This window comes from Meleagris gallopavo, chromosome 20 (assembly GCF_905368555.1).
Source record: "Meleagris gallopavo chromosome 20, MGAL_WU_HG_1.1, whole genome shotgun sequence".
NCBI lineage: Eukaryota > Metazoa > Chordata > Aves > Galliformes > Phasianidae > Meleagris > Meleagris gallopavo.
Genome location: NC_139423.1, coordinates 10,507,445 through 10,518,576, shown reverse-complemented (window position 1 = coordinate 10,518,576; position 11,132 = coordinate 10,507,445). Strand labels below are relative to the sequence as shown.

The 11,132-nt window shown below is 45.9% G+C and overlaps 1 protein-coding gene across 3 annotated transcripts; it reads left to right on the top strand.

The window, feature by feature from the left end:
* The first annotated feature begins 4,195 nt into the window (after positions 1 to 4,195).
* SUMO2 (small ubiquitin like modifier 2) lies at positions 4,196 to 10,824 on the top strand. 3 transcript variants are annotated; one of them, XM_085239942.1, is made up of 5 exons: positions 5,020 to 5,247; positions 6,521 to 6,652; positions 8,624 to 8,695; positions 9,733 to 9,800; positions 10,145 to 10,824. In XM_085239942.1, exons 1-4 carry the CDS (start codon positions 5,227 to 5,229, stop codon positions 9,760 to 9,762), a joined length of 255 nt encoding a protein of 84 aa, XP_085096068.1. In that variant the 5' UTR covers positions 5,020 to 5,226; the 3' UTR covers positions 9,763 to 9,800; positions 10,145 to 10,824. The 3 variants fall into 3 exon arrangements, with proteins under 3 accessions (XP_085096069.1, XP_085096068.1, XP_085096070.1); XM_085239943.1 differs by lacking the exons at positions 5,020 to 5,247; positions 9,733 to 9,800 and adding an exon at positions 4,196 to 4,457; XM_085239944.1 differs by lacking the exon at positions 9,733 to 9,800 and having other exon boundaries at positions 5,083 to 5,247.
* The last annotated feature ends 308 nt before the right edge of the window (positions 10,825 to 11,132 follow it).

The following is an 11,132-nucleotide window of genomic DNA, read 5'->3' as shown; positions in this document are numbered from 1 at the left end:
GGCAGCGAAAGACCCCGGCGGGGCGGGAGGGGGCGGGGCGGGGTGGAGGAAGGCCGGGCCGCTGGAATCCCGGAGCGGGGCGGTGGGGAGGCAGGGGGAGCGGAGCGGAGCCGAGCCGCGGTCGCTCTCTAACGATGGGTCTCTTTACGCATTCAAGGCGCTCGCAGTAGATGAGTCCCCAGAGGATACCGTGTGCAGCTGCGGCTCTCGGGCCTGTGGAGCTCCGCGCTTTGTGCCTTGCTCGGCTCCTGCGGGCTCGAGGGCAGCTCTTACTGCAGGGTTACGTTGAGCGCGGCGGGCCGGCAGCAGAGCGGAAAGGCGCTGTGCCCACGCTGCCCTTCGTGCCTGCAGGCACCTCGCTTTGTGCCCCGTTCCTGTAGGTACGCTCGATAAGAAAAATGACTGGGCTGTCCTGCTGAATTCTCACCCGGAAAAAGTCAACCCCTCTTCCACTGATGGGTATTTGGGCCCATTGGGTGCTTTCTGGAGCAGAATCCTGCACTCACAGAATGGCTTGGGTTGAAAGGGGTTGGAACCCCGTGCTGTGGGCAGGGTTAATTTTTCAATATCGGTTATGTCATTTGCTGACCTCGTAAGAAGAATGCTGCAACACTTTGCTGCTAAATCGCCTCTTTATTGGCTACCGCATCCATCATTTTCTGTACAAATAAAGCTAGTGCTTTTCTGTGCTAAGAGCGTGGCTTCTTCACTGACCTGCTGAGAACAGGAAGTGGTGGCTGTTAGAGGCAGGAGAAATGGCTTCTGCAGGGTGGAAGAATTTGAAATCTTCAGAAACGTGCTTTAGGAACAAATCTAAGAGCGCTCATCCTTTGTGGTAGGCAAGAGTCCCGTGCTTGGGGGTGTGGATGCAACTGAATCTCTTCCACAGAGTCACGTTCTTCCGCTGTCATAGAAGATGGTGCTGCCCTATAGGTTATGACTCTGGAGGATATTGATGCTGAGTTCTAGATCTAAAATATCCTTCAGCCATAAAATTGCTCTAGATGTAAACCAAAACAGGATCTTTGAAAACCCAGCAGTAAGAGCTCTGCTTCTGCTTGGAAGGTCGGCTGGAGGGCTGCATGTATCTGGAAGGGAGGTGTGCCTGCACTCTTTCTCAAGAAAGGCTCTTGTGCCTGTCCAGTCTGTGTAATTGTATTGAATTGGCAGCCAGAACGTCAGCATGGAAGTACATATTGTTCAAAAAGAATTCAGAGTTCAGGCTCTGGGTTCAGCCACTGAAGGCAAAGGCCAAAAGGGAGTGCTACTGTTCTCTGAGGATGGAGGAAAGCAGCAGAACTTTGAGGTCTAATGAGGAAGGGAATAAAAAGTTACAAAATAGAAGGTTTGAAAGTAATCTCGTGGCTTGGGAAAAGGCAAGAAAGATAAGCATCATGAAAGGGGAGGCATGGGACAGGCAGTCCCCAGACAATATTTTTCTGCTCCCAGTGCTACACTAATATTAATGAAGACCAAAGTCTGAATAAGCCACCCCTTCGGAGTTTAGGCTGAGAAGGTGGCATAGGTTGATTTGTTTAGCAATAGGGATCCAGTATATTAGTTTAAGGGCCAAAAAGGAATCAATGAGTGCTAATTCTAAAAATTTCAACTTTGGTTGGTGTGTGAACAGCCTTGTTTTCTCTTAGTTCTGCTTCACAAGAAGCACTGGAATCATAATAGACTAATTGTCTTTGCATTTCACCAGGTGCAAGGACGTTTTCCACGGATTTTCACAAGTACTGTTTTGGAAGTTGCTCATTATGGCCTAACGAGCAATTGAATTTTGCCAGATTGGGGAAAAACAGCTAAAGGTCAGACAAAAGTCTCTGTCAAGAAGCTAATGGTGGAAAAATGGGGATAAAGTAAGTGGCATACAACTAAATGCAACTGCACATGCACAAAGGAACATTAACATATATTAATGAGTTATTGGAAAAGAATGACATGTATGTCTTAACTGTTTAAATGTAGAACCTCAACTCCGAGAGAGCGTGCTGCTTTGTTAAGTCACCCAGTAGGTGTGAGGAATAAAGGAATGCTGCTTTCTAACACCACACTGCAGTCAGAGCGTTTTCTTCCTGGATTTTGAGCGACAATTTGGATGACAAAGGCAGCCCTAGCTGTACTCTCCTGCTTATAGCTCTAGTAACTATTGTCTCGCCATTTTTGCATTGAGCTAATTGTAAAGCCATAAAGTTTTGAATGGTCTGGAGTCACTTTTGTAGGCTTGTGCTTACTAATGTATACTGGCGCATGCACTCTGCCTGCAGCTGTCTTATCTTAAAAATCTTAATCTCTTGAAGTCTTGTTGTGAAAGGGAATATAGGTTGAATGCCTGTGTTCCCTGCCCTCTTCAGAAAAGCGGAGAATTAAGTGTAAGTGCTCTGCAAGATCTAGATAAGTCAGATTTCTTCTATATAAAACTACTATACAAGAATAAAACAAGGCACAGAAATATTTGAGAAACGTGGGAATTTTTTTCCCCAGAGATGGAATTTTAACTGTGATGCTTCCCCATTCACATCTCTTCAATTCTGTAAAAAGTAGCTCAGAGAGAAATAAAGCTTTGCCTTTGCCCCGCTCTGCTGCAGCCTGGACTCTGCAGGACTGGGTCTTTTGTAGTTCCCAGTGTGGCATCTCCCCCACCGCTTGCTCTGAGTGCTGTTGTGTAGCCAGTTATTTTCGCATTTTTTAGCACTCTGTTTATTGCTAGCTCAACTGAATCTCCTGCATAATGTGAGTTTCCTCTTGTTCTGTAAGAAGAAAAGCCATATAAGAACTGGGAGTGTAGAAACATCTGTGATTAGGGAATCTGTAATTGGTGGCAAGACCAATGGTGCTACAGTTTAAACTGTTTTTCAGTTTTTTTTGAGCAGATACAACTTCTGCAGCAGTAGAGAAATCCCATATGTTTTCATAAAATCCAGCTTATTTTCATGTCTCCTTTTAAGCAGATTTGTTCTATTTGTGATGCTGGCCTTAATATATGTTCCAGTTAACCTCATTCTGGCATTCAGCTTTTTCATGGTGCTCTCAGCCTTGACCAGTTTCATCTCATGTCCCCAAAGCCACTCCCAAAGAAATCCTCCTCCTGGTCTGCAACACGATGATCTTAAAAGAGGGAGTGGAAAGCAATGGCGAAAGCGAAGACTATCAACCAACTTCAGTCTTGTGACACAGCAATCGCTCCTCTGTGATGCTGCATTTCTTTAAACAGAATTTAGCATCCTTGTATTTTGTTCTGCATTGTACCCATATGGTACCCATATGAGTCTTGCTCAGAAAAGCAGTCTACAGTGTCTGAGGTATAAGCATAGAGTGGGTTTTAAGATGCTCAATTTCCTTGTTCTCACACCTGGTCCTGCTTCTTAGTTGTGGAGAGAAAGATAAGAAGTAGGTAGCGGTTTAAATGTGTTGCTCATTGCTCTTCAAGGTTGAAACAGGAGGTGAAACGGGATGGTAGCATGCTGCCCAACTACTGGAGGGGGATTTCTCCAGATACAGGAGCTTCTTGCCTTCCAGTAGCTTAAATAAATACAACAGCAATACCACAAGTAATGAAACAAGCAGGATTGACTGACAGGAACAGTAATGATGGTAAATCAAGGGAAGTGACACAGGTAGGAGGGGAAAGTTGGTTTGAGTAGGTTACAATTTAAAACAGCATTTTGGTTGCTACCTGGGGTCAGATCTTCCAGTATCTCTGGTATTTTCCAGAATTGAATTACAGACTCCAGAGAAAAATACCGAAAAGTTCGATGCAACTGTAGCTGAGACTTATGCTTTCAGTGTATGCTTTTCAGAAGCAGAGAGAACACTGCAACTTGTGGGACGCTGGCCCACCCATTTATGGGAGCCTCGCAGCTGTGCCACCATCGCTACCATCTCAGGTAGGAATGCAGCCGTGTTATTTTCCTATCTGTGGACTCAGGTAAACGTTCGGCTTCCAGCTCCTAGCGGGTATTACTCTTCCATTTCCAGGCAACTGCAGTAAAACAAAACACCTCCTGAGTGTCCCCTCCAAAGGCTGTGCCGAAAGGCGGAGAGGTAGAGCTGAACCTGCAGGGAGAACAATCCAAAGCCTTTGCTCAGTAAGGTCATTTTCTGTTCAGCTGGTATTTCACTACTTCAGTTGCTTATTCTAGACAAATCCCATCCCCCCGCTGCAGGCCTGGATTTTCTGCAGGAACAGCCTGGCCAACCCGCACCACAGGCCTCCACGAAGGCCGTTTGGGGCCTATTCCACATGTGCTGTGGAAAAACCGTTGACAGACGATGGTGGCAGACGTTACGTTGGTACCAAAGGGCGGAGGAGCGTCAGAGACGAAGTGCTGTGCGATGCCTGGAGGTGCTGCGCCACTGAGGTGAACGTGGAGGAATCGTCGTAGTAAAACACATGAGAAGATACACTATTATTTTTTGAAATGCCGCTTCCCATTCTCGGACATCTGAAGAAGGTAATAATTAAACCTTGACTGCGGTCGTTTTACCTACAACAAACACTTCCCCTTTTGTGTTGGGAGCGCCGGCCTCGCAGCTCAGAGCCCGCCACAGCCCGCAGCAAACTCCTTCCTCGGGGAAAGCCGTAGCTGGCTGCCACCTGCCCCGCGCCCACGCTGCCCGCACCCGGGCCAGCCCCAAAGCATCCAGCGCTACGGCTGGGGTGGAAGAGGCAGGTAGGAAGGGGTCAACGGAGGGGAGACCGGGGAGCCGGGCGGGGTCGCCGCCGAGGAGCCGCGAGGGACACGGGGCGCCGCCCGGCCGGGAGGGGGATGGGCGGCGCGGCCCGGCGGCCATTTTGAGGAGGACAATACCCGCCGCACGGCACGGCCCGCTGCGCCCGGCGGGCGGGCGGGGCGCGCGCGGGCAGCCGGCAGGGAGCGCGCACGCTCCGCCTCCCGCCGCCGCGTTATGTAACGGCCGGGGCGCGCGCGCGCTCTCCCTCCCCCCCCACTCCGCCTTCTCCCCGCCCTCTCCCCTCCCCCTCCGCCCGCCGGGGCCCAATGGGCGGTGGGGCCGCGCCACGGGGGGGGCGGGGGAGAGGCCGGCGGGCGCGCGCACGCACGGGGCAAGGCGCGGCCCCGCGGCGGTGCGTGCGCGCTCTCCCCCTCCCCCCCCGCCTTCCCCTCTCCCTCTCTCTCCCTCCTCTCTCCGCCGCCGCGTTCGGTCGATCCTTCCCCCCCTTTGTGAAGCGCTCGGAGCGTCCCGGACACCGCCGACTTCGCCATGGCCGACGAGAAGCCCAAGGTGAGCCGGGCGCCTCCCCGCCCCTTTCCCCTCTCGGCTTCGCCCCTCGGGCGGCCGCGGGAGGCCTAGGAGCCGTGCCGGGGCCGGGGCCGGGCAGGGCCGCGCCGCCTTTGCGCGCCATTTTCCTGCGCGGAGCGGCGCCGGGGGAGCGCGGCCGGGGCGGGCGGAGGATCGCCGGGAAGGGCGGCGGGGGGGGAACGCGGGCTGCCCGCCCGCCCGCCCTCCTCAGGGAGAGGCAGCGCCGGAGGCGGTTGCTGCCGTTGCCTTCCTCCTCCTTCCTCCTCTTTCCTCCTCCTTCCTCCTCCTCGCGGGGCCGGACCCGCTGCTCCGCGCGCTGCCGCCGCAGCATCCCCCCATCCCGGCCCTTCTCGTGCTCCGTCCGCCCCGGGGCTCCGGGCCTTGAGGTAACGCGCTGCGCTTCGGCTTTCGACGGGAAAATAAAACCGACAGACCCGACCGCGGCGAGAACTCGCAGCCGGCAAACAGCGCTGCCCCGGGCTGCTTTTTTTTTTTTTTTCCCATTTATTTTTTTTAATCCTTCTTCCTTCCCCCTCTTTTTCTTTTGTTGTTTTTTTCTTTTTTTTTCTTTTTTTTTTTTTTTCTTTTTTTTCCTTTTTCTATTTTTAAACGGACTCCGAGGAATAATGGGGGAGGCGGTGCGGAGCTGTCACATGGCGGCCGCGCTCCGTGCGCTGCGGGACCCCGGCAGGCGGTGGCTGTAAAACCCCGCGGGGCTCCGGTGTGGAGCAGCAGCGTCAGACGGCACTGCGGGAGCCTCCGAAGTGCTTTATGGAGGAGAAAGCTGCTGCTGTTCAGACTTCGTCTTCTTTTCAAAACGCAGCCTTTAAAGTGTGTTGAACTTCTCTTGAGAAGTCTCTTAGCAGAGTTCAGAAAAGTTTGAGATAAAGTGTGAAATGGCCTCCTCAGTGTTTGGGATTACGGTCACACGTGGTTTTACTCCTTTGATGGGTAACTCAGTGCTGTGTGTTACTGTGCTCTTGGTAGAAATAACTTTTTTTTTTTTTTACTCCTGCTGTGGTGCTGTTCTCTGCCACTTTGCATGTGAACCACGCTCAGGAATTGACAACGCTCATCTCTGTTAGTTTTTGTTGTTACTTATTGCCCGAGTTGCGCTGCCCACTTAACATTTCACGTTGGTCAACTGTAACAATAACTTTATTTCCTCCTTTTTAATGACCTGTTGCCCTTTGATAAAATGTGAACTTCTCGTTTCATAGCTTTTAAGAAAACTTTTTTTTAATTTCCTCAACAGGAAGGAGTGAAGACTGAAAACAATGACCACATTAATCTGAAGGTGGCAGGGCAAGATGGGTCTGTGGTGCAGTTTAAGATTAAGAGGCATACACCACTTAGTAAACTAATGAAAGCCTATTGTGAACGACAGGTATGGATCTTGCCTGAACACAGCAGAGGGTTTTCTTGGGGAGAGGGGATCTCCTAAGGGCTGGATGAAAACGGTGAAGTCTTAAACTGTGTAAATATATAGAATGAAAGAAGCTTAACAGAAACTAATTGTGTGGTGAGGGTGTATTGTTCTTAGGATCTGTTGTAGAAAGGACTGAGAGTGGTGACAGGAAATGGGTTAAACGAAGGTGGGTTATCTTTGTGAAATCTGGATTGTAGGTGGGGGCCGTTGCTCTGTGTCTCAAAATTGTGAGTGCAAAGGGTGAGTTAGGAACGTGCAGAAAGAACTTAGGGAGAGTTGGGTGATAAGCATGTATTATAACACTGACTTAACTACTGGATTGCTCATAGAGTTCTGATTCGTTAGCTTAATGCTTCCCTGTTAAGATGAGGGAATGTCAATAAGCGTTTCAAGATCTAAAAGTGTTTAACGTCTGCCTTAGGAAGGAGCATTTGTGCTTAATGATGAGGCTTGTTTTCTCCTGATGCCATCTAGTTGTCAATCTGAAAGTCAGACTTTGTTCATATTGCTGATTATGCATACTCTATTAAAATTCTTAAGCAGTGAAATTCAGGTTTGATTTTACAGAGGTAGAAGCTGATTATAACAGAATTTAGCAACTTTAAATAAGGAAAAGACATTGCATGTAGTAGATGAAAATGGCAGGGACTAAGTCTTGAATTATATGTTTAAAAGATCAAGACTCTTTAAGACCACTTCCCCCACTTAAAATAATACTGAAATATACTCTCGGTGAGATTAATATCCACAAAGGTACAGCTTTTTAGTATTTTTTCAGCTAGCATTTATTCAGCTCAGAAGTCCTCGAGAACCTGCAAAGAAACCCAAAGGTTTCTAAATAGGCAGCGTGTATTTTAGGAAACGCAAAGTCTGAGAACACAGCTCTGCAGAAACCGGTTGCTGTCCTGACATGTAGCCTCCTCTTTTCCTAAATGAGATGATGTTTTGAGTGAATGTTGCAGAATCTAGAAGAATGTCTTCACTGTGATCTATGAAGTCTTAACAGAAATGTTGCTCATCGTAATATTCTTTATTAAGTTTTTCCTTAAAAACTTCCCAAAAATCACCATTAGGCTAAGTTTTATTCTGTGTTACGTGTGTTCTTGCATGGCTAAATTGGGGCTCCTTTTCTAACTGAGGGGTGCCAAAGCAGAGCCATGCAATGCACTGCGCTGACTTCAAAGCCCCGTGAGTTTCCTGTATCTTTAGAGAGAGGGGACACAAAAACTTCTCCGTTGGTTTAAGCAGGAATGAGTAGTAATCTTTTGTGGGTTGGAACAGCAAAATGGCTAGTGTGTGTGGTAGAGATACTGGTTCAAAATGCTCTGTAGTAATTTCTGGTGTTTAGAAGATTAACTTCTTTGAAAAGTTCATTTCACCTGTATATGGAGAAACTTCGTTCTGTTGGTTTCTTGTTCAAGGTCAAAAAATTGCCATTGGCTATCCTATGCTACTGTCCTATGCTAATAGGCAGCTGTTGCTTTCTTGGGAGAATGTTTTGGGGTACCTTTGCTTTTGGGAAAGAGCAAAAAAGCTGTACTTAGTGTTACTGTTCAACACTTGTTATTCAAAGTGTTGTATCTACTTTTTTTTTTCCCAGTCAATTATTATTACAAAGCATTATAAAAATCTTAGCCTTTGGGGTGACAATTGTATACTGGAAATTACTGTAACTTTCAGTCAGAGGGTGGACACCGCTGCTTCTCTTAGTAATTGGGCACAATACAATATTTAATGCAAAACAGATTGCAAGGATTTGTAGTGAAATGCTTTAAAATCAGTGCATGAGGGGGGTGTGAAAACTGCTTTATGCATCATGAATGATGGCTTTTAGAGACTGTACCACAATTCTAGTAACAAGTTAAAGAGAAAAGCAGTGAGTGGTTTCTACAAAACGTACCTCCTTTTGTGTTGCTTCTCTTTGCCCAGGGGTTGTCGATGAGGCAAATCAGATTCCGGTTCGATGGGCAGCCAATTAATGAAACAGACACACCCGCACAGGTAAGCAGAAAGCAAAACTAAAGAGCTGTATTTGAAAGTTGCTTCAAGAGTTGTTGCTGATGTTTTGATAGAACTACTTTAGAACTGTTGGAAATGAGATCTGAGACTCCTTGTGTGCTTTGCATAGCGAGCCTGTATCATTGTAGCAATAGAGGTGAAGTACAATGTTAGTAGATGGTGAATCTTGTAAGACTGCCAGGTTATTGAGTCACAGCTCTGAAATAAGAACCAGAAAGGTAAGAATTGAGTTTTTCCTGAAGCAGTAACTTTATTTTTTTTATAAAGGTTTGCCAGGGTGTTATCAGAGACCCTGCCTGTAAACTTGCATTTTGTAACACAAAAGTCATTTTTTGTTATTTGTAATTTGAAGCTGTGTTTCAGTGGTATAAAATTAACGAATATCATGGAGTTCAGGTAGTCTATAATGTGGTTAAAGCAAAGGCCATTCCAACACCCAGGTGGTTCACTGTCACTTAACTGTTTTTCTGTATTGTTCCACTTAGCTGCATTGAAATAGAATTTTACAGTTTTATGTGATTTTTAGAACTACTCATTACAAAATAAGAGACTTATTTTTAAAAGGTTTATAGCAGATTCTCCAGAGAGTGTGCTTCTTATAGCCACAGTCTATGGAACTTTCAAACTTCAAGTGCTGAGAATTAAAGCAACACGGTGCCTTTCTCTCCCCCCACGTTGTCCCGAAGCTGAAGATCAGTCTCTTTATACCTGCACTGAATGCCATAGACCAATTTGATTTCTTGGAGCAGAAATTGAGACTGTCTGAAAAAGTTGCTGTAACTAACATGAGTTGTATTTCTAGTCTTGGTGCAGATTTTGTCAGTAGGTAACGCATCCCAGGAACAGAACTGCAGACCTTAGGGTGAAACACGAATTACAGTAATGCAGTGTTGCCGTTTCTCACCGGCAGGTTGTTACATTGTTGACCATATAAAATGCTTTATTTGTTCGTAATTACTGATTGTCTGTTCTGCTGCCTGGTTGGCCTAGGGGCTTTAATCATAGTATGCTTTCTTTAGTGCTGTAGCCGAAGCCATTTGCACATTTGAACAACAGCAACAAAATGGAATTGTGGCAGTGTTCTCAGGTAAATGGAGGAATTAAATAGGAGAAAGAAGATGCAGTGGCAAAGCAGACAATAAAATGAAAGTATTAGAAACATTGATCTTTTCCATAGGAATTCTGCAGTGCGCCCTGAAGCTATGTACAAGAATTAATTCTAGGACAGGTTACCCGCTGGCATTTATTTCCGCATCATTTCTTTGCTTTTGAATCATGGTGACGTAGGTTAAATGCACAAAGTGATGATGATGATGGAGGGGAGTGGGGCTGGGCTGGATAAGTTGCATAAAAAATAAACATGAAGAAAGGAAATGTGAAAACAACCCAGCTTATAGTAGTTGAAAGCCTTTTTTCTCTTTTCTGCTATAGTTGGAAATGGAGGATGAAGATACAATTGATGTGTTCCAGCAACAAACAGGAGGAGTTTACTAAAAAACAAACAAACAAAAAACAAACCACAAAAAAAGAACCTGCTACTTTCCTCTCCAGAACTGTGCTCCCACAGGCAACACGTTCACAATTAGAAAAATAAGACTTGGTTCAGCCACATCCTGACTACTGCAGTATAGTTTTCTCTCTTCTCTCTCTTGATTTTTTTTTTTCCTATTTCTTCTATTGTACATAAGGTAACTGGTGTATGTGCACAGACAAAACGCATTTTTTTTTTTTTAACTAAATGGCCAATGGTATGTTTTGATCAACATTTAATGGAGTTGGGGTGGGAAAACAAACTGGTTCTGTGAAAATGCCCCTTTCTCCATTAGTGGCATGCTCCTTCTACTTTTATCTTTATATTCCAGTAAGTTATTTTGCTCTCCTTGTTTAAAAACAAAAACCTTACATACTTTGTTTGATCGGATAATTTCAATGTTTTTCTTTTATCATTGTAAAACCAAGGACAATTTTATAACTTTTTTGTACGTAGCTGTTACATTGTAGAGCAATCTGTCTAAGTAGGGGTAAATTACTCTTTAAAAAAAAAAATCCTAGATAGTTCTCCCTTCTAGTAAAGCGTCTTGTTGTTTAAATAAACTTCTTGTTTAAAATAATCAGTTTTCTTTTTTTTTTTTTTTTTTTTTTTTCCCTCCCCTGTGGAATAATAGTACTCAGAACTTGTAGCTATTTCTCTACAGCACTTTATGTTTTTCAATTCTTAGTTTTCTGTGTGGTAAGCAAATAAACATACTCCCCAGTTGCAGTGGGAAGACTGTTGGAAAATGAAAGGCTTCCCTGAGAGCTCTCAGCCAACCAACCAGCAGTGGAAATGGAAATAGAAGTCTGCTTTCTCTTTTGATTTTTGTGTATGTTCTGCTGAGCCAAAAATGTTTGATTAGGCAAACTGCAAAATACTGGACCT